At 45.5% G+C, this 23,872-nt stretch overlaps 1 protein-coding gene across 2 annotated transcripts in view; it reads right to left on the reverse strand.

The window, feature by feature from the left end:
• The window catches only part of MDGA2 (MAM domain containing glycosylphosphatidylinositol anchor 2), a 401,452-nt gene that overhangs the window by 192,784 nt on the left and 184,796 nt on the right, over positions 1–23,872 (reverse strand). For both annotated transcript variants that reach the window (XM_083732457.1, XM_083732456.1), the window contains exon 3: positions 12,027–12,201. In XM_083732457.1, coding sequence (XP_083588583.1) covers positions 12,027–12,201 — 175 coding nt within the window. The remainder of the gene's footprint in view (positions 1–12,026; positions 12,202–23,872) is intronic.

Genomic DNA, 23,872 nt, shown 5'->3' on the forward strand with positions numbered 1-23,872 from the left:
CTCCGTGAATTTATCCTCTTATAAAGCCATCTAAGTTGGTGGCCATCACTTCCTCCTGTGGCAGGGAGTTCCACAGCTTAACTCCGAAGAAGAACTTTATTTTAGCTCTCCTGAACCTTCCAACATTTGGCTTCCTTGGATGCCCATGAGTTCGAGTGGGGAGGAAAACTTTTCTCTACGCGCTTTCATAGAATCACAAAATGGGACCCCGAGATTCATCTAGTCCAGCCCCCTTGCAAGGCAGGAATCTCAGCATTTGGGACAGATGGCCATCCATCCTCTGCTTAAAAACCTTCAAGGAAGGTTTGTAAACTTTATTTTAGTTTAAAACTGGGGCAATTCTCCTTCGTTTCAAAGTGGGGAAACCTTCTTCCACGGTAACTAGTTCTGAACTTGGAGCCTCCTTGCAGTGAGTGATCATTAGCGGAGGCTGAAGGACAAGAAGTGATTGGCAGGTGTTTGGGGTTGTGTTTTTTCTTTTCTTTTAATGAGCCTTTGCCTCGCCTCATATAACCAATGGCAGGCCAGCCCCGGGGGACTTTAAATCAGGAAGGCCTGCTACAATGGGTATCTTTGCAATGTTCATTTAATTAAAGTGTGGTTAATTTTTTAACAGAGCTACATCCATTATTAGTCACGCATGTTAGCAGTAAGACTTTTCTTTCTGGAAACACATCCCTGAGACCTATTTTTTCCCCTCCCACAAAGGCTGGTGGCACTGCAATTAGCTCAATAAAACATATTAATTAGTTCTTTTCCAAATGGAGACAAAATGCAAATGAGCTCTCCAGCCCATTAATTTGTAACTAAAAAAAATAAAAAAATCTACTGTGAGCTTGTTCTGGTGCAGTTTGCTTCCGCTGGACTTCAAGCAAGCTGAATCTCTGGTCCGATATAGGCTCCCTGTGTAGCTTTGAGCAACTGGTGATCTGAAATATCAACCCCACCATTTCTAAATCAGAGATGATAAAAAAGATAATAATGGATTCTCATTAAAAAAACAACAACCAGTCAGTAGCTTGTAATTCTCATTTGTTTACAGGTGATGTGTTCATTTTTTAAATTTTTTAAAAAAATATCAGTTATACTTTCCTGATGTTAGCTCAGCATTGTGCAGAGCTATGTCATAGAATTGCCAAGTTCAAAGGGACCCAGAGGGTCATCCAGACCAACCCTTTGCCATCGGTTTGGGTGTTCAGAGAGAGCGTGTTCTCCCTGAAAAGAGAGCACATGTTGCGGACGGGTCCACTGAGTCACCCCTCTGTTGCCAGGCAGGGTGGTTAAACTGACCCCTGGCAACTGATTGGCGGGGCCGGGTTGCTGGGGGAAAATGTTTGTTGCAATTTGGTGGGAAGGATCGGAGCTTTTAAATTCAGGACATGCAGCTTGTGTGAACCGGATCACCCGCCCTGAGGCTTCGAGGGTTTTGCGCTGACCTTGCTCTGCCTGTCATGGGGTCGTCTGCTATGGGGCAGGGGCCTGGTAGGAATTTTGTCCATCTGGCCGATTGGCTGGGCCATTTGGTTTTTGCCTACTGTGTAGCAAATCATCACAATCTGTAAGGCTGTGGTTAGGCATTGGTTATCAATTGGTTGGAGGAGGGGTAAGGATCGGCTGGGCCTGCCTCTCCAATGCTGCTGTGGAAGGGAATTCCGTTAAATTAAATTAAATTAATTAATTAAATTAATTTTATAATGAATGATTTTAGAGTGTTGTTTGTGCTGTACTTTTGTACTGTTTTATTGTTGTTAGCCGCCCTGAGCCCGGCTTCGGCTGGGGAGGGCGGGATATAAATAAAATATATTATTATTATTATTATTATTATTATTATTATTATTATTATTATTATTATTATTAAGGAATCCAATGGCTTGCCATGATTTCGTCCAAATCCCTGAAATGGGACCAGGGCCGGCAAGCCCTGGGGAGAATGGGGGTGAGTGCTGAGGGCCTGTGACTCAGCTCCTTCGCTCCCCAATATTGTTTTCCCTTAACTGGCTTCCGAGGGAGTTCGGGGTCAGTTCTGTTCCTAGGCGGGGGGACAGATAGTCTTAACCAATGCCTAAATAACCACCCACTGATATGTATTTTAATAAAGTTGTGGCCAAAATTATGCCAAAAACCTTAAGCAAGGTTTTGAGTTATTTGAGGGGTGGCTTGGGGACCTCGACACGCAGTCAGGAAATGCTTGAAATGTGCAAAGTCCTACTTCAGATCTCCTGGGGCAGGTGATCATTGCAGGAGCAGAATGGAAACAGTCCAGCAGATTCTTTCAGTTTCTCCCTTTTCTGGTCGTAAGTTCAGTTCTTCATATTTCCAGGTAAGTTTGCATTATTATTTTTAAATCCCCTTAAAAATGCACCAGTAACATAGAGTGTGACTTTGTCCTAAAATGCACTTTTTCTTTTGCTAAGCATTTCCCCAATTTAAGGCATTTTGGTACATTTGCTTCACCGAAACCTGCATTTATTTTTTATTTTTTGCAGACATTGCACTGCACAGTTCGGAGAAGTGAATGTTGCGAAGGATGCACCTAGGCTGGCAAGCCGTTGCAAGAAAAGGGCTGGTTGCTGAAGAAATGCTAAACCAGGCATTCCCCTTCAGAGACTGGGCTCGGTTTGCAATCAGCAGTTCCTGCTACCTCCCTCGCTGCAAGGGAGCACAAATCTCATGTGTTGCTCTCCCCAGAATGGGGGTGGGGGAACATATAAGATAATAATATTGGCATTTCAGGAAAATGCCTCTCGGTGCTTGGGGGGGTGAACAAGGGAGGGAGAGAGAAAGTCTCATCTCTGTATTACAACCCTTTCTTTATTTGTTATGGTGGTAATTGGTTCTCTAAGGAGCAGGAGGCTGGGAGCCAGAGATGTTGTGAATCAAGATGCCAGCAGCTGCGCTCCTATCCTGCCTCTGCTCTGCCTCCAACATCATGCAGGACCCTCAGAGACCCTGGAGAGGAAGAGAGTTCCTATGTAGTCCCAGATCTAGACTCTGCACTGTGCTTAAGAACTTTAAAGGTACCCCTGACCATTAGGTCCAGTTGCAGACAACTCTGGGGTTGCATGCTCATCTCACTCTATAGGCCAAGGGAGCCGGCGTTTGTCCACAGATTCCGGGTCATTTGGCCAGCATGACTATGCCGCTTCTGGTGAACCAGAACAGCGCACGGAAACGCCGCTTACCTTCCCGCCAGAGCGGTACCTATTTATCTACTTGAAATTTCATGTGCTTTTGAGCTGATAGGTTGGCAGGAGCAGGGAGTGAGCAACAGTGCTCACCCCGTCGTGGGGATTTGAACCGCCAACCTTTTGACCGGCAAGCCCAAGGCTCAGAGGTTTAGACCAGAGAACCCGGTTCACCAGATTACGAGTCCACCGCTCTTGACCACTACACCATGCTGGCTCTCCGGAAGACGAGGTGGCAGCGGCTATTTACCTTTCCATGGCTCGCACCATGTAGCTAATGAAAAGCTTCCCCAGGAGAGTACAGAACTGCTTAGGTGTGCAGCCACCCAGGCGCTCGCCGCTTCCTCTGGCAGGGAGCACCGCTGCCACAGACACCGGCGGGCATTGCTCCCGAGGTGCCTCCAAGCCCCTGATGCCATAACTGCCCTTACTTTTTTAAAAATAATAATAATATTTTTTTATTAATTTTCCACACAAATAAAAACAAAACAGTGAACACACACAAACAAACACAAACATATAAACATGGAAGGATTTGATAACAGATTCGGTTGGCATGCATATATATGGTACGACAAGGTAAAAGTTCATAAAGGTTTTAAAAACCATATTGTCAGGAAAGCACTATACAATGTTTGGATTCGATATAAAGACTTGCTGGAAAATAAAACTCCTAGGTGGTTATCACCAATGGAGGCTAAGGAGGTGAAAAAAACCTAATATGGACTCTAAATGGCCAAAATATTGCGAAATCCTAGAGCAAGAGAGTGGAAAAATTAAACTACAGAGTTTTGAGAAAATAAAGTCTAAGGTATGAGACTGGCTTCATTATTATCAAATAATGGAGGTGTTTAAACAAGACAGGAATATTGGCTTCCAGGTGGAGAGATCAAAACTAGAAACAGAACTGTTAGAACCCAATACTAAGAACCTATCAAGAATGTATAACCTGCTGTTGAAGTGGAATACACTAGATGAGACAGTCAAACCAACTATGATAAAGTGGGCACGAGATATGGGTCATGACAACTGCCCTTCCTGAGGTCAGTCGCTAGCGGTTCCATGCTGGAAATCCGAACTGTGGCTCCTTGTCCCTCTTCCCCACCCCGGAAGAAAAGATTGCTGCGCACGATGGACAGAGAAGGGGCTTGTCTCAAGCAGCTGCCTGCCTCACTTTTGACCCCCAAGCCTGGCTGAGTCGCAAAAACCATCGCGCGCGCACGCTATGCGGGCTGCCTGGATTCCCGGACCATCCGCGGGCCGGATCTAGGAGGCAATTGGGCCTGATCCAGCCCGCAAACCTTAGTTTGCCACCCCATGGTGTAGGGGGGTTGCAGGGGAGGTTACAAAGTTGTTAGAGGCGCAAAAATTCAACACTTGGTGCTGCCTCAACAACTTCTGGTGCTGCATCCCATTATTATTAGAAACATGAATTTAGAGAACTGTTATACAGGTGATATAATGAAATTCAGTTAGAGGGGTTTCAAGGAAGTCAGTTATCAATGTAAAGAGATTTAGGTATTTGAAGTAATAATTTTCCTTTGTGTTTAGTTTAGTTTAATGTAGTCCAATTTGTTTTTCTTTGTTGTGTCTTTTGTTTTGTCTTTTTCGTGATAAATGTGGAAAATCAATTTTTTAAAAATTGATTAAAAAAGGGGGGGTTCTCCATGCAAACCAGGAAGTGACCACTCCAGACAACAAAATGGCTCTTCTTTTCCTGCCTCTGCATCTGTGATCTCCTGGGTGGCATGGCCACCATTAGGCAGTTAAATGCACGTCCATTTTGGAAAATGCATCTTTTTTGTGATGTTGGATTAATTGGGTAAAAGCAGATGGTCATTCATCTAAAAATACATATTTAATTGCTTGAGAGTCCTAATGAATTTATTTTTATAGGGGTACTTGACTGCTTTCCAATCTTTGAAGCAGTGAAGAATTGTTTTATAAGTGTTTTCAAAAGACATATTAAAAGTTAAAGTGAAGCAGACAGTGGTGGCGGCTGCTAATAGTTGGAGTGCTGGACTAGGACCTGAGAGACCAGGGGTCAAATCCCCATTCAGCCATGAAGCTCACAAGTTGGCCTTGGGCCATTCACCATCTCTCATCTTCATGGACCTCACAGGGTTGTTTTTCCCCAGGAGTGATGTATGGAAGTGAGAGTTGGATCATAAAGAAAGCTGATCGCCCAAGAATGCATGCTTTTGAATTCTGGTGCCTGAGGAGTCCCATGGATTGCAAGAAGATCAAACCCCTCCATTCTGAAGGAAATCAGCCCTGAGTGCTCACTGGAAGGACAGATCCTGAAGCTGAGGCTTCAATACTTTGGCCACCTCATGAGAAGAGAAGACTCCCTGGAAAAGACCCTGATGTTGGGAAAGATGGAGGGCACAAGGAGAAGGGGACGACAGAGGACGAGATGGTGGGACAGTGTTCTCGAAGCAACCAGCATGAGTTTGGCCAAACTGCAGGAGGCAGTGGAAGACAGAAGTGCCTGGCGTGCTCTGGTCCAGGGGGTCACGAAGAGTCGGACACGACTAAATGACTAAACAACAACAACAGGAGAACAATGTGCAGGACCTCAAGCTCTTTAGAGAAAAATGTGGCATATAAATGTTAATAATAATAATAATAATCAGGGGAAAAGGAATATGTACTGTTGGGAGGGTCCCTGTTGCTATAGAAGCAGTATATAATTTTATTTCTAACTTTTAGAAGACATCTGATGGCAGCCCTGTTTAGGGAAGTTTTTGCTTGAATGTTTGAAGTTTGATTCTGTTTTTAGTTACAGATAGGTAGCCGAGTTGGTCTGCCATAGTCAAAACAAAAAAAAAAAATTCCTTCCAGTAGCACCTTAAAGACCAACTAAGTTAGTTCTTGGTATGAGCTTTCGTGTGCATGCACACTTCTTCAGATACACTGAAGTGTGCATGCACACGAAAGCTCATACCAAGAACTAACTTAGTTGGTCTTTAAGGTGCTACTGGAAGGAAAAAAAATTTTGTTCTGTTTTTAGTGTTCTGTTGGGAGCTGCCCAGAGCGGCTTGGGAAACCCAGCCAGGTGGGCAGGGTATAAATAATAAAATTATTATTATTATTATTAAGTTTAAAAACTTAATATTATTATTAAGTTTAAAAAGCATGTGCATCCCCCTCTCCTGGCTGGCATGCAAGTCCTGCAATTGTAGTCACTTTGTAGGAATATTTGGCCGAGATTTGCCCTTTCCTCCCGGAGGTCTTGTTATCATTCTTGCTGTGTTCAATTTTTGCTTCATTTTTTTTTTACGCCGGGGTCTGTGGAGGGAGAGAACTGTCAAAGGCAGGCTAGGTGTGGAGGTGCAGGAGCTGCCAATCAAGTTGTCAGTCGGAATGGAGGGAGACTGTCTTGCCCTTTGGATGAAAGGGTCAGCGGTGTGCTCTGCATGAAGATCGCTTGATGCCTCGCTCCCTCCCTGCCCTGGGAAAGAGGGAGCAGCAAGGAGTTGTCCTGGCCTGGGGTGAAGGCTTGTAAACATCCTGCGTCCTCATCTTGCAAGCTGTTGGGATGCAAATGCATTCACTCCTTGCAAGCCTGATGTTGGAAGCAGGCATTTCGCGGGGGCCTTTCTGCGAGGCGGAAAGCAACAAACCTGGACCTTCTCCCTGTCATCGTAGTCACAGGTGGGGTGTTGGGCGATAAGGATGCCTGCAAAATCCCCCCTATCCACACTTCTCCCCTTATCAGTTGTTATAGGAATTTTAAGGTCTTATATATGAAAAATAAATCTTCATAAATGTACAAGGCAAGCACATGCATAAGCCACATGTCTGAAATAGTGGGAGAACAATCCTGGAGCCATTTTGACTCTCCCAAATTGACCTCAAATATTTCTCTGCAAGGAGGAAGGAAATGGGAAAAGCTTTCTAATTGTCTTTGGACTGTAGGGGCTTACCCCTCCCTGCAAAGTCAGCCTGGCAAGTATCTGTTAAGCTGTTGTTGTTGTTGTTTAGTCGTGTCCGACTCTTCCTGACTCCATGGACCAGAGCACGCCAGGCACTTCTGTCTTCCACTGCCTCCTGCAGTTTGGTCAAAATCTGTTAAGCTGAGTACACTATCAATATGCGTAAGAGATTCAGGAACTAAGTATTTACCATCTCCAAGGAATGGCCAGGCTACCCAGAAAAGGCAATCAGATAAGGCATGATCAGGTATCCTGGCAGACAAGAGAGAAACAACACACTCAAATTTCTGCTGGGGACCACCTCTTTCTGTGATGCATGTATGGTGTTTTGTGGGGTGGTCTTGGGCTACAGGGTGGGCAACTTCAAAAGTCTATATAAGAGCTTGCACACCAATGTTCTGGGTTCCGCCTCCCTCCTGCGTGTGGTGAGTGAGTACCATGTTGCAACAGTTTAATAAAGATCAGGCTTACTAGCTGCTTTACTTCTCAATATTCTCTGGTTGGCCTCTGTTATCTTCTCCGACGATAGAGAACCTACTTAAGGACTCTATATGAGCTCTTAGATAAAGGAAAAAGGAGCAGGTTTTTTCTCTTATAACACAGAGAAAAGTTTTCCTCTCTCTCTCCTAAGACTAGAACTTGAAGCTGAACATTGGAAGATTCAGGATGCATAAAAGGAAGTCCTTCTTCACACAGTACAGAGTTGGACTATGGAGCAAAATCTGCCCCTTTTCCCTTATGGGGTATCCAAGAGTCCGTATAGAGTCCTTACGTAGGTTCCCTATTGCTAGGAGAAAATAACAGATGCCAACTAGAAAATATTGAGAAGCAAAGCAACTAGTAAGCCTGAACTTTATTGATCTGTTGCAACAGGGTGCTCCCCTCACACGCAGGAAAGGAGGAGGAACTCAGAACAATGGCGGGCAAGGCCTTATATAGACATTTTAAATTCCCTGCCCTGGAGCTCAAGACCACCCCTCCATACATCATACATACATCACAGAAGGGGTGTAACCTAAGACCACCCCCCAGATACCTACATCACAGAAAAGGTGGTCTGAAACAGAAATTTGAATGTTTTTCCTGTTTGCCAGGTTATCTGATTGCCTTTCCTGATAGTCTGTCACCCATTAAAATGCTGATTACACAATTCCTGAGACAATGGGGAGGCTCCCTGACCCCCCTCCCTCCTTGCAGGGAAAACATTTGGTCAGTTTGGGAATCAAAATGGTTCCAGGTCGGTCTTCCTGTGCTGATCTATGTACTTGCTTGGTTGGTACACTTGGGTGGGTGGCGCTGTGCATTAAACCACTGAGCCTAGGGATTGCTGATCAGAAGGTTGGCAGTTCGAATCCCCGCGACGGGGTGAGCTCCTGTTGCTCGGTCCCTGCTCCTCCAACCTAGCAGTTCGAAAGCACGTCAAAGTGCAAGTAGATCAATAGGTACCACTCTGGCAGGAAGGTAAACGGCGTTTCCATGCGCTGCTCTGGTTCACCAGAAGTGGCTTAGTCATGCAGGCCACATGACCCGGAAGCTGTACGCCGGCTCCCTTGGCCAGTAAAGCGGGATGAGTGCCGCAACCCCAGAGTCCGTCACGACTGGACCTAATGGTCAGGGGTCCCTTTACCTTTAAGACCTCAAAATTCTTATCGCAAACTCCCTCCCACAGGAGGCAGCGATGGCCACCAAACTAGATGGCTTGAACAGGGGACTGGACAACTACATGGAGGAGAGAGAGGGCCAGCGATGGCTACTAACTATGGTAGCTCTGCCCTATCTCCACCACTGAAGGCAGCCATGTTTCTGAATCCCAGTTGCTGGAAACCACAGGAGAGGAGAGTTGCTCTTGTGCTCGGATCCTGTTGACAGGTTTTTGACTGGCGTCTGCTTGGTCATCATGAGAACCAGATGCAGGACTAGATGGGACCCCTCTGGTCTGATCCAGCAGAGCCATTCCTATGTTTTCAGCAAAGTTTTTATTTATTCATTTTGTGCATCTTTATCTTCATCCATGCACACACTCTTATTTCATTCCCCCGTTCTTTGCACCTCTGTATTTTTTAAAAAGACGATCTGGTTTCTGATGCACACGCCATGCCAAACAAGGAATCTCAAAAGGTGTAATGTTATGCGTGATCACACGCTTCATCCATCTGCCCTGACACTTGCCAGGAGCCTTGGCTATTATTCAGCATCCGAGTGTATCGGTAAACCAGGCCAGGAAAGGGACGCAAATTAATCGAAGGGGCTGAACTTTTGCTGCAAACTGCCCATGCACTAATTCTGGGATAAATTTGAGAAACGATCTGTGTTCCGACTGGCAGGAAGCTGGAACATAAGTCACAGGTCAGTAATGGACAAAATGCAGGGGAGGTGGCCATATCTCCTGGGAAAATAAAACCATAGAATTGTATGACATTCTATAAATAGGAATTCAGTAAATAGAAATTTACCTGCTTGTGACTGGTGGGATAGATCAGCCAGTAGAGCATGAGACTCTCAAAATCAGGGTTGTGGGTTCGAGCCCCATGTTGGGCAAAGGAGTCCTGCATGGCAGGGAGTTGGACTAGATGACCCTTGTGGTCCCTTCTAACTCTACAATTCAATTCTATGAATTCTTGGATTAGGAAGCACCAGATCAGTATACAGAAGATTTCAGGAAGTGCTTCCTTCTTCACTATGTATGAACTACCCTCTGCAAGACATCCTGGGAGCCAATGTAGGTCTTTCAAGACTGGTGTTATGTGGTCTCAGCAGCAACTCCCAGTCCCCAGTCTAGCTGCCGCATTCTGGATTAGTTGTAGTTTCCGGGTCACCTTCAAAGGTAGCACCACGTAGAGTGCATTGCAGTAGTCCAAACGGGAGATAACTAGAGCATGCACCACTCTGGAGAGACAGCCTGCTTGCAGGGAGGGTCTCATCCTGTGTGCCAGATGGAGCTGGTAAACAGCTGCCCTGGACACGGATTTGACCTATGCATCCATGGACAGCTGTGAGTCCAAAATGACTCCCAGGCTGCGCACCTGGTCCTTCAGCGCACCTGTCCCACCACCAGGATTCGGGATCTGTGCCATGGAGGCATGTTCTGTTTGCATTGACGAGCCTTCAGTCTGGCAAGTCACCACCTGCAGCCTAAAGCGGTACAGTCCCAGCCCAGGATGACTCTCTCCATGAGAACTCAGCCCTGATGACCTCGCTCGTAACCATTCCCCATGCCAAGCGATTCCTGACCTTGGGCGTTTGCCAGGATCAGCCACGTAAGAAGATTAAGAAAACACACTCGCCATGCATCTGTTAAGACTCCTTTTGTTCAAAAGCTAGTCAACTTCTTTTCTGAGCGGAGAACAGAACCATGACTAGAATTCCTTCTTTTAAAAGATAAGATGACCCCCCCCCCCATAAGCTGATTTTGCTTTATACAATGTAGATAATTCATCCGCCACTAGGTCAAATTTCCTTTCCAGGGAAAGTATAAAACATTCCCCATCAGCACCCTCGGGTAGAGAGAGAGAAGAGATACCAGCAAATGCTTTGCGCACGCTGAGATCTTATATATCTGCCTTATACTGAATGTCTTTCCTATGACTTTCTTCATGCTGTGTGTGACTTAAAGCTGCAGACGATCATAGCATCAGAACTGTGGAGTTGCAAATAATCCAAAGAGTAATCTAGTGCAGCCCTGTGCAATGCAGGCCAAAAGGGTGGATTACATTTTCTTCCAGAATAGCTTGTTCCCCATATCTGAGATTCCTGCATTTTAGGGGGTTGGACTACATGACCCTCGGGGTACCTTTCAGCTTGACAATTCTATGATTCTATGTTTCTATGACCTTTGTTATGAAAATGCACTCAAAGATATGCACAAATGGTATATATACCCATTACTGTTTGGTGAAATGACTAAAAGTGTATCAGCTATGTGTTGACAAAATAATAAGGCCATTGGCTCACTTATCCACATCTGGTGGCAATGCCCCAAAGTCTTTCTGTTTGGGGAAAAGGGTCTTTCATGAAGCAGGCCTTATCACAAAACAAGATATCCCTTTGGTTCCTAAAATAGCACTTCTATCACATTACAGTGGTATCTCTAGTTAAGTACTTAATTCATTCCAGAGGTCCGTTCTTAACCTGAAACTGTTCTTAACCTGAAGCACCACTTTAGCTAATGGGGCCTCCTGCTGCCGCCGTGCCGCCGGACCACAATTTCTATTCTCATCCTGAAGCAAAGTTCTTAACCTGAAGCACTATTTCTGGGGTAGCGGAGTCTGTAACCTGAAGCGTATGTAACCTGAAGCGTATGTAACCCGAGGTCCCACTGTATTCAGAAACTGCTGAACAACTTTCCCACAAGGATCTCATTATTTATCAAATGGCTACAGCACAGTATACTATTGCAAGGTATTGGGATTCCCTAAATGCAGACCTGTTTGAGATCTGGACCTCACAACTCTGAGATGCAATATTACTAGACAAACCTACAGACCATGTCCGAGAGAGTGGAATAAACGAGAAAACCACTACTTTTCAATCTGCCTGGCAGTTTTATTAAATATGCAACATTGGCAGAACATGCTTTTTGGTGCTCACCAACACATGACAACTTATGGAACAATACCTTTGTCTAGAACCAGTTAAATGCAATAAAATAAACATTTGGTGCTTTTGCTGGGCATGGGATTGTTGAATATTGGTTGTTGCTTCTCGTATAAATAAGTGGAAACAATAAAATATTTGGACAAAATAAATTGTTGCGTTCAAACGCTAGCAAACTCTGCCGGCCACCTGCCTGGCCTCTTGCCTGGTCAACCCCTCTCTTCCCTTCAGGCTGCCAGCCATGACACTTTGACACTCAACCGCAACAGAGAAAAGAAGAGCTCTGGGGCTTCCAGAAGCAGGTACTTACAGTACACGTCGACCCTGATCGATTTGATTGCTGGCGAGCCCAAGCCATTCTCCGCCTTGCAGTAGTAGCGGCCTCCTTGATGTCGCTGGATGTTGGCGATCCTCAACGTCTCGTTGAAGACGCTGGAGTCTTGAAACCGGTCAGAGGCACTTCCTGCTGTTTTGGTCCACCTGATCTGAGCAAGCATCAAAACAGATTGTTACTTTAGCATGCCCATTTGTGTTGCGGAGCGAGGGCTGCTTGCTGAAGACACAGAAAAAGAGAGACTCTGGTGTTTCATGAACCATTAGTATATAAAACCCTTAACAACTTGGGGCCAGTTTACCTGTGAGAACACCTTGCTCTGTATAACACAACCCTGTTTAGGGAAGCTTTTAATGTTTGATGAATTACTGTATTTTAATATTTTGTTGGAGGATGCCCAGAGTGGCTGGGAAAACCCAGCCAGATGGGCAGGATATAGATAAGAAATTCTTCTTCTTCTTCTTCTTCTTCTTCTTCTTCTTCTTCTTCTTCTTCTTCTTCTTCTTCTTCTTCTTCTTCTTCTACTTGACTGCTTTGATCTGAGGAACTGGCACTGCCACAAGTGTCACAAAACACCCATTTACATTTGTAAGAGATTGATCTCTTAGCATGGCAGGACCTAGACTTTGGAACTCCCTGCCTATTGATATCAGGCCGGCAACTTCACTGTACTGTTTTTGGCACCTACCAGAAATGTTTTTGCTTAGACAAACCTACCTAGACATGTAGACATGTTGCTATATGTTTAAATCTGTTTCTAGCTTACTGCTGTATAGCCTGTGGCTATGGGAGAAGGAGGACCTTTGGGGGGGGGGGATTGATGTTGTCACAAGGACTGGACAATGTCTCGATACATCGTCCAATCCCATGATAATGGTTTCGCAATATTCAACATGGCGATACATCATGATGTGTTCACATGCTGTGTAAAAAAGTGTAATGCAGGGGAAACTGTGAAGCCGTAAATCACTTCTCTCGTGATTCCTGCCACCTCTACTGCCCGGGAATATTAAATAACAGTTGTAAAAATATGCGAAAGGTAAGGAAACACATATCAGTTTTAGACCCCTAAGTAGTAGCAGTTGCCAGGACATTACCCCATTAGGTCCATCCTTATTTCAGACATTGTGATATATTTATCTATCACGATGTTTAGCTGGTGATATATGACAATGTTGAAAACCAGGCATCGCACAGCCCTAGTTGTGACCCCTCCAAGTTCTATATATGTGTAAATAAACCATATATATTGCGAAGACCCCACAATCTCACTGTGACTTATTCCCAAAAGGAAACACAAACTCTGGCTGAGCACCTTGAACTCCTGCAATGTTGCACTGCTCAGAGATTGGGGTGGCATGCAACCATATGAAGAACCTGATGGCAGACCCTCCAAGTATCCCTATTTTCCAGGGATGGTCCTGGATTTCCAGAAGCCATCCCGGTTTCTGACTTGACCCTGGAATGTCCTGCTTTTCCTTAGGATGTCCCTATTTTCATTGAAAATACGACATCCCTGTCTTCACCATAAAGAAGGCTGATCTTCGAAGAATTGATGTTTTTAAATTCTGGTGCTAGAGGAGACTCTGGAGAGTCCCATGGACTGCAAGAAGATCCAACCGATCCATTCTGAAGGAAATCAGCCCTGAGTGCTCACGGGAAGGACAGATCCTGAAGCTGAGGCTCCAAGACTTTGGCCACCTCATGAGAAGAGAAGACTCCAGCAGCCGAATTGCCCAGGGGCAAAAAGCAGATTGTGCTTTTTGGGGGGAGGGTTAGAGGGAAGGGCGTATTGAAACAAAGCCACTGAGCAGCTGATCAGCAAGCAATCAGGAGGGGAGATAAGGGATGCTAGTGATAAAGGAGGCTGCCTGGGAGGGGGGAGGTGAAGACAGTGAACTTGCAAGGAGAGGAGACAGGAAGACTAAAGCAATGAGGAGAGAAATTAGAAGAAAAGGAGGCACAAAAAACTGCTCCAGCTAAGGAAAAGATGCTAGGGCAAACAAGAGGGAAGGGGGTGTTGAAACGAAGCTGCAGAGCAGCTGATCGGCAAGCGATCAGGAGGGAGATAAAGGACGCTAGTGATAAAGGAGGCTGCCTGGGAGGGGGGAGGTAAAAGCCCATGTATCCTCAGGATTTTTGCATTGGGTCACCCCAAATTCATCATCAGATCACATAGCGTGTCCATGGCTACAGCCTGCACCAAAAAAATCACGCATCCACTGTTTTGTGGGGCTGCAATGGCGCAAAAACATGGTTACAAAGCACGCATCAACATGGATCCTCAGGATTTTTGCATTTGGCTACCCCAAACTCACCGTCAAATCACATATCATGTCTGTGGCCACAGCATGAACCACAAAAATTATACACCCACTGTTTCATTCAGAATAATTTTTTTCTTGTTCTCCTCCTCTAAAAACTAGGTGCGTCTTATGGAGCGAAAAATACGGTATATCCTCAGGAAGTCAAGATGGTAAACAAGTCACAATGCAAATATCAATGTACCTATATAATTCAGTTGTCAAACCCCATCATAAAGTAATAAAGTAAGAAGCATAGCAATAATGATATTCAAACTAGTATTCGTTGCTAGCCATAGATGTTCAAACATTTCTGCTAAACCTCTCATCTGCATCTAATTGTCTGTTTTCTAGAGATGTTGAAGAACACTGTCTGCAAATCATCACATATTTAAGCACACACAATAATCTTAGTGAACGGGTTTCGGAAACTGTAAAAAACCCCAAAACCCACCCATTTATTTTTCAACTGAGATGAAAGCCATTTTCACAGCATCCAAGTAGAATCTGTACACTTCAGCCAATATCCTGCCTATTTTTAATATCTCAGCTAGACAAGGGAAGGAAAAGAACAGAAGGAGATGGCAGGCAGGGGCAGGCATGAGGTTTCTTATTTATTTCATGAAATTATATGCTGATGAATTGTGGAGGGGAAACTTCAAAGCAGGTTACAAAAAAAGACAAAATAAAATTATCACTAAAAAATTTAGAGCCATAATTCAAAACTTACAAATAATAAAAATGTGATAGAATAGACTAAAAGAAACAAAAACACATAGAAACTTTCTAAGCATCTGGGTAGGTTTGTCCACCAAAAAGAATAATAACATGAGGCAGGGAGTTCCAAAGTTCCAGTGCTGCCACACGAAAGATTGTTGTTGTTGTTGTTTGGTCGTTAAGTCGTGTCCGACTCTTCGTGACCCCATGGACCAGAGCACGCCAGGCACTCCTGTCTTCCACTGCCTCCTGCAGTTTGGTCAAACTCATGCTGTTCGCTTCGAGAACACTGTCCCACCATCTCGCCCTCTGTCGTCCCCTTCTCCTTGTGCCCTCCATCTTTCCCAACATCAGGGTCTTTTCCAGGGAGTCTTCTCTTCTCATGAGGTGGCCAAAGTCTTGGAGCCTCAGCTTCAGGATCTGTCCTTCCAGTGAGCACTCAGGGCTGATTTCCTTCAGAATGGAGAGGTTTGATCTTCTTGCAGTCCATGGGACTCTCAAGAGTCTCCTCCAGCACCAGAATTCAAAAGCATCAATTCTTTGGTGATCAGCTTTTATGGTCTCACTACTGGGAAAACCATAGCTTTAACTATACGGACCTTTGTAGGCAAGGTGATGTCTCTGCTTTTTAAGATGCTGTCTAGGTTTGTCATTGCTTTTCTCCCAAGAAGCAGGCGTCTTTTAATTTCGTGACTGCTGTCACCATTACATTCTTACAAATGCAATGAAGGTATTACGTGGCAGCTGTAAAAGTGCCAGTTCCGCTGACTGAAGCAGCTTATGTTGGGTAAGGAGATCTTGCAGGCAAACTGGTCCCAAGTTCTTAAGGGCTTGGTATACTAATAGTAATGCCCTGAACTCAGCCGAGTAGCAACAATAGTAGATCTCTGAGCATGGGTGTTACAAGACCCGTCAGCAATTGTTTATTTTTATTTACTGTATTTTAAAAAAATTCTTTAATACAAAACCACTTACATAGAACGTAAACAAAACGAAAAACAACATAGACACTGACTAACAACACCTCATTTGACATTACATACCCTTTAACTTCCGATTCAACTCATTGTGCTTTTAATACCTTATACTAGTCTATACACACTTCATTTTTATGATTCTTTTCAGTTAATTACCAGGAAAAATGTTACTTTATAATTTCCTTAAACTTCAAGATTCAATCCATATCTGTCTGGAGATTAGTGTTATTACAGTACTTTTTAAGATATTAAGAAGATGTTTGAAGATGGCTGCCCTGTCACCTACTCATAAGAGTAGGCATTCTGCCCTTTCACAAATCCCACCCATCTTGAAAAACCAACGAGCCCAAGAAGGTCATGTTTACGTGCAACAATAGCACCGCCATCTTGGAAATGGGCAGCATGCTCTTGACTTAGAAAGTGGTGCAGGGTTTGTGGTCAATGTTTGCTCCAAAATTCCCTTCCAAATGCAATGGGAGGCACTGCCAATGTCTTTCCAGAGCTGTCAGATCTCTCAGAGCTTGGGGTGGCAGCTGCCCCCATCCGTGCCACACTCTACAAGACAAGCACCATCTGTCAGTCCGTCTAAAACTGAACAGATGTGTTCTGTCAAGAAAACTCGACATACACGCGAGACAGCCAACCTTAGCACAGATATACCCCCCCGCCCCATCTCAGACTGTCAGCATTTTTCTATTATTAAACTCCTGGCAATGAGGAGCTTTAAATCATTTGTACAAGGAATGTGCCACTGGATAAATGCATGATCGGAGGTCAAATTGATTGTTTTCTCCCTTCCCCTTCCTGCTTTCACATTAGAAAATGAATCCTTCATTGCATTAATTCACGGGAGCCAGAATTTGGAATCATCATTGTGCCTTTTGAGATTAGCAAGCAAAGAAGGATGGAGCGAATCATATGGCATTTGATTTATATATTTTAAAAATAAAATATAATGTACAAATGGAAGAAATGGGAAATGCATTCCAACTGGATGTTGGAGCGAACTTAAAATGTATATAAAAAGAAGAGAGGAAGAGAACCAGTCATGATGGGCAATGATGTAATGGGGGAACGGGTGCAAAATTCTGAGGGGGTGCACCCAGGCGCCCCCACGCAGGTGCCAGCTTCTGTGGGAATGTCCACCTGGCAGAGCAGCCTAGGTCCACAGTGAGTGGGTGCAGATGGAGACAGACAAGGGGCAACCCCAGCACAGAAGAGCCCAGTGCTCCTCTCTGTGGGCATCAGGGGGATTTGCCCCCCAAGGGCCATGTTGGCCAGCCAGGCTCCCCACTGTATAGGTAGGCAGGCAGTGCAGCGTGGCCTCGCTTGGCTCCAGTGGGGGGGAGCACAGGCAGCGTCCGTGGCTTGCCTGCCCCGGGCACTGGCAACCCACGGTACGCCACTGACAATGGGAAGATCAGGAGATGCTTTGAATCAAACTACTGTTCCATTGAGCCCAGTGTTGTCCACTCTATCATGACCTGCAGTGGCTCTCCAGAGTTTTGCAGAGACATCCCTTCCCTTTCCCAGAGATGCCATGGACTGAACCTGTGGCCTCTGCATGAAAAGTAACAGTTCTACACTGAGCCTTTGGATGGTCCCATGTCCTGGTCCACACGAGCCACTGAAGAGCTCCAGATGATTGCTGAGGTCCCACCAGAAAAAGCTCCTCTTGTGCAACACACATGGTCTCCCTTTGCAGAACACAGAAGTTTGAACTCCACGACGAATCCTTGCAACTGCTTCTGATTCACTCCTACAGTTTGCCAGGCTCTATTCCCCATTAAATGCGAAGATGTAGCTTCTGCCGTGAGCCTTGTAAAGGAGGAGAATGATGAAATATCACTGTCTCCTCTTGAACTTTTGCAAATTGCCACGTCTGCGCTCCACTTCCGCGGCCTGAAACAGCAGGCTGCTTAGCTTGCGAGGTACCAAAGACTCCCATTTAGCATATTTTGCTTGGGAAGGAGAGGATTGTTTGCTAATGCTGATAGGCTGACACCCGCAGCCGGCTTCATAACAGAGAAGAACATCTAGGAAGGGAGGAGGCCCCGGCGCACCTTGCCCGTGTGGCAAATTACAGGTTTTACTGTAGACCCATTTGTAAATACTTGCAGGAGGTGGATTTAAATTTTTATTGTGCGGCAGGAAGGAACTTACTGGCCACCCACAGAGTCTGGAAAAATGTATAGGATGCAGCTCTTCATTTGAAAGAAGGCAGCAGAGTGATGAATATGCAAGGGCAAGATGGAAACCTGCCTTCATACCTTATTTCATATGCTAATAGCTGTGAGATGCAAAGAAAAGCAGCCTTGGTCATCTACAGCTTAGAACAAAAAATGGGAATATCAAATAGTTTGCAAGATAATCACCCGAGAGCAAGTCCCACAGTCGATAATAATGATAGTTTAAAGTTAAAGCCGGCATGATAGAAGTTTGCATGGAGAAGGGGGAGAGGGGAAAAGTTTCACTCCCTCTTCCATAACATTGCAGTGGGGCTGCAATGGCGCAAAAACGTGGTTACAAAGCACGGATCCACATGGATCCTCAGGATTTTTTAATTTGGTCACCCCAAATTCACCGTCAAATCACATGTCCGTGGTTGAACCACAGCATGAACCACAAAAATCATACATCTACTGTTTCATTCAGAATATATTTTTTCTTGTTTTCCTCCTCTAAAAACTAGGTGCATCTTATGGAGCGATAAATATGGTAACAATCGGCAGGGATGATGGCCAACCTGCTTGGCTTTGAAAGAGGATTAGGCAAATTTGTGGAGGAGAGGACTATTGGTGGCTCCCGGCCAACATGGCTCTGCTCTCCCTCCACAGCCAGAGGCAGCAAAGCTCCTGAAGACCAGTTGCTGGAAACCACAAGAGAGGGCTCTTTCGATGTTGTCCTTGTGAGCTTCACACTGGCATCTGTTTGACCCTTGTGGGAAGAGGGTGCTGGCCAGGGCCATAATAAATACCCACCCTGGACCCTCTCTCCTGAGACCCTCCGTCAAACTCTCCCATGGATCAGCGAGGAGGAAAGCAAGGAACCTTTTCTTCGTAGATATATGGAAACACAACCCAGGGACTTCTTCCTCTGAGGGTCTGCAGGAGGAGATTCCCTCCGACCTTCTTCCCTGCAAAAGATGTTGGCCGGGAGCCACCAATTGTCCTCTCCTCCACAAATTTGCCTAACATCTCTCTTTCCTGTCTAGCTCCATGTCCTCCAGGCCTTATCATCCAAAGGTTTGGCACTTAATATTGAGACGTTTCCTTCTGCTGCACCTTAGGGCTCAGCTCTCCTTATAGCTTAACACCCCAAGGAAGTGTTTGGCTGCCTGAAAGGCCTTCAAAGCAATTGTGCACAGCAATAACCCTCTGCTGCCCTGAGGTGAATGGAGCTTCAACTGCCCAGAACAAGGCAGCTGAAGCTGAACAGGATCCTGCCACCTGATGAGCTTTCGGTGTCCATTCATACACAGGGGGTGGATATTCGAGCTCCTTCAGACCTCCTGATCTGCCCCTAGGTTCTAGGCAATGTGAATCCAGGAATGAGTCAATCAACACCCTGTCTTCCTAAAAGGACTTTGCAAACCTGGCTTTTTAAGAACAGAAGACGAGCCCGCTGGATCAGGCCAATGGCCCATTGAATCCAGCAACCTGTTCTCACAGTGGCCAACCAGACGCCTATGATGGGAAAACAGCAAGCAGAAACCTTCAATGGAGGCTTTTAAGCAGAGGCTTGGGCAGCCATCTGTCAAGGATGCTCCAGCTGTGTGATGGCCTGGGACTCAGGCTGGGACTCGGAACCAGAGGAGTCTCGGTCCGCACTGGATCCTCTGCCTCAGGCATCATCTGAACCGAGTCTGGGGCCTGATTCTGAAGAGTCTGATTCTGCACAGGTTCCCCTGCAACAAACCCCAGCTTGGCCGAGACAGGGGCCTGAGCCTGCCCTGGCTCCAGATGTGGGGATGACCTCCTTGCCTCCAGCTGGGCCATCACTTACAGCTGCTCCACTACTGATTGGGTTAGGGGAGGCTGAGGCGGCTTCTGGGACTAGTCACCCACCGACATCTCCCGAGCTGCAGAGACTCAGGTCTGAAAGAAGGAGAGACCTGAGTACTCACAGGAGGAGTGCTTGGGCGAGAGAGGGAGGTGAGTCACCGGGGGATCAGGACTGGCCGTTACCCCATCAGAGATAAAAGGCTGTCGGACCCCACCCCAGGTTGCGGGAGCAACATTGCTGTGTGCCAGATCCTGCCTGAGACCCTGTGCCTGTCCTTGCCTGGTTTCCTGCCTCGTGTCCTGCCTTGGCCCTGTTGGACTGACTCCCAGTCAGTGTTTCACGGGTTACCTGCAGGCCTAGCACAAGCTGTGATTCCTGCACAGCAGGGGGTTGGACTAGATGACCCTTGGGATCCCTTCCAGCTCTGCAATTCTATGACTCTACGACAAGAGCACCCTCCCCTCCTTTGTCTTCCAGCAACTGGGATTCATAAGCATTGTTGCCTCCAACTTTGGAGGCAGAGTTGGGCCACCCTGCCTTGTCGCCACTGAGACCTCTCTCCTCAATGAATCTGCCCAATCCTATTTTAAAGCCACCCAGTGGCCACCACTGCCTCAAGTGGGAGGGAGTTCCACAGTTTAACTATGTGCCACATGAAGGAGGATTTTCTGGGAGTCTGTCCCGAATCTTCTGACATTCAGTTTGGTTGGACGATTGTGAGTTGTAGTCTTAAAGCCCAGTATGTCCAGACATGATTAACTTTCTCTGATGGCGGAAGTATCTGTGGCTAAGCAGCTTAATTTAATTAGATCATCTGCTCCAGATCATCTGCTTGACAGTATGGTGCAAACCATTGACGCGCCAGCCCTCTTGGGAGAGAGACTACCGGCTCTCCTTCATTAGACGCCGCCGCCTAATGATCCAGACAAGGTGCAGAGACTAAACAGGCTGGACTTCTGAGCTCAGGTCAGATGTTGGGATGCGACCATGTGCCAAAGTATGTCTGACATCTCCCTGCAGGCTGCATCTCTCACAGTGATGGATAACTTGGTGTGGCTCCTTTAGCCTCTGCAGATGTTCCCCTTCGATTCGCACAGCTTTGCTTTGTCCAAACTCCTTTCCCAGCAGTTAAGTAGCAAATCGGGGAAGAACAAGACTCACGGGAGGAGAACCACAAATTCATTTATTACTGATAGCACCAAATATCAAAAACATTGATTTGTTTGCTTCCTGCTCGCTTCCTTTCATGGAGTTCAATGCCAATGTCTTTAAAGGAGGATTAGACAACTTATTGGAGGAGAGTTATCAGGTGGAACTATGGGTTAATCCAAAGGTTGGTAGTTCAGGTCCTCCCAGGGATGGCTGTGGACAGGATTCCTGCTTTGCAGGGGATTGGAGTAGATAACCCTTAGGTTCCCTTTCAACTCTACAGTTCTATGATTGGGCTATGAGTGGCTGCTAACCATGATGGCTATGTTCTAACAACCTACGCTGATCCTTTCAAACTTCCTGCTCAACCACTATGACTCTTCTTAGCTGCAAATCCTGCACTGTAGGGGTTTGGACTAGACAGTACCAGTGAAGGCGGTGAAGGTCCTGTGTGAGTGCCTGGAGGCGGTTGGAGGATGGATGGTGGCTAACAGATTGAGGTTGAATCCTGACAAGACAGAAGTATAGTTTTGGGAGGACAGAGGGTGTGTGGGTGTGGAGGACTCCTTAGTACTGAATGAGGTAACTGTGCCCCTGAAGGACCAGGTGCGCAGCCTGGGAGTCATTCTGGACTCACAGCTGTCCATGGAGGCACAGGTCAATTCTGTGTCCAGGGCATCTGTCTACCAGCTCCATCTGGTATGCAAGCTGAGACCCTATCTGCCTGCAGACTGTTTCGCTAGAGTGGTGCATGCTCTGGTTATCACCTGCTTGGACTACTGCAATGTGCTCTATGTGAGGCTACCTTTGAAGGTGACCCGGAAACTACAACTAATCCAGAATGCAGCAGCTAGACTGGTGACTGGGAGCGGCCACCAAGACCATATAACACCAGTCCTGAAAGACCTACATTGGCTCCCAGTACGTTTCTGAGCACAATTCAAAGTGTTGGTGCTGACTTTTAAAGCCCTAAATTGCTTCGGTCCAGTATATCTGAAGGAGTGTCTCCATCCCCATCATTCTGCCCGGACACTGAGATCCAGCACTGAGAGCCTTCTGGCGGTTCCCTCACTGTGAGAAGCCAAGTTACAGGCAACCAGGCAGAGGGCCTTCTCGGTGGTGGCACCCGCCCTGTGGAACACCCTCCCACCAGATGTCAAAGACAACAACTACTACCAATTTTTTAGAAGACATCTGGTGGCAGCCCTGTTTAGGGAAGCTTTTAATGTTTGATGCATTACTGTATTTTAATATTTGGTTGTAACCTCCCAGGGTGGCTGGGGGAAGCCCAGCCAGATGGGCGGGGTATAAATAAATAAATAATTATTATTATTATTATTATTATTATTATTATTATTATTATTATTATATCATTATCCATGAGGTCCCTTTCAACATGGCAATTGTATGATTCCCCCAATATTGGAGGTCAAAAAGGGGACAGAGTACCACTCCATTCTGCCTTGTCCTGGCCACCTAATCTGGATTCCTGTGTCCAGTTATGAGCGCCACAATTTAAGAAGGATGTTGAGAAGCTGGAACATGTTTGCTTTTGGCAAACAAAAGATGAGGAGATAAAGTCGGTTATGATACACTGGGCCAGAGATTTTGGTTACAATATACAATTGGCTGATTGGGAAAAAGTATGGAATGAAAATATGAAATTTACTGCATGTACGGCGTTAAAGGAGAATATTATGAAAATGGTATACAGATGGTACATTACACCCGTAAAGTTAGCAAAAATGTTCAAAACATGTAATAAGTGTTGGAAATGTAAAGAAACAGAAGGATCATTTTTTCATATGTGGTGGGAGTGTAAGAGGGTAAAGGGTTTCTGGGAAATGATATATAATGAGCTGAAAAAGATGCTTAAATATACGTTTGTAAAAAAAACCAGAAGCCTTTTTGTTAGGAATAACAGGAAGAGAGATAAATAGAAGTGATTCTAAACTTTTTCAGTATGCAGTAACAGCGGCAAGAATATTAGTGGCCCAAAAATGGAAACAAGAGGAACTACCGACCTTGAATGAGTGGAGAATGAAACTTATGGACTACGCAGAACTGGATAAAATGACTGGAAAAATCAGATATCAGAAAGATCACAAATTGATCGAGGACTGGGGAAAGTTCACGGATTATCTGAAAATTATATGTGATGAACAGACAACGCTAGTGGGTTTTAAAGAGGTTTTGTGATAGTATAACGTATATTGTAAAAAAGAAACAGAGATGGAAGGATAATATTAAATTGGCAATATTATATATAGAAAATGCGTGAAGATAGGAAAAATGGATGATTGATGGAGGTGCTGGTGGAAGTTCAAAAACTGGAAATTTGTAAACATGGTTGTATGGACTTATTTGTAAAGGAAAAATTTAATAAAAATTTTATAAACACCGAGAAGCTGGAACATGTGCAGAGGAGGGCAGCCAAGATGATCAAGGGTCGGGAAACCAAGCCTGATGAGGAATGGTTGAGGAAGTTGGGTATGTTTAGCCTGGAAAAGAGGAGGCTGAGAGGAGATATGAGGGCCGTCTTCAAAAATCTGAAGGGCTGTCACATGGAAGATGGAGAAAGCTTGTTTTCCCCTGTTCTGGAGGGTTGTTACAAGAAAGCAGTTCCAGCTCTACAATTCTATGACTCCGAATTATAGAAATGCCTGTGGAT

Source organism: Podarcis gaigeae, assembly GCF_964106915.1.
Source record: "Podarcis gaigeae genome assembly, chromosome: 1".
Classification (NCBI taxonomy): Eukaryota; Metazoa; Chordata; class Lepidosauria; order Squamata; family Lacertidae; genus Podarcis; species Podarcis gaigeae.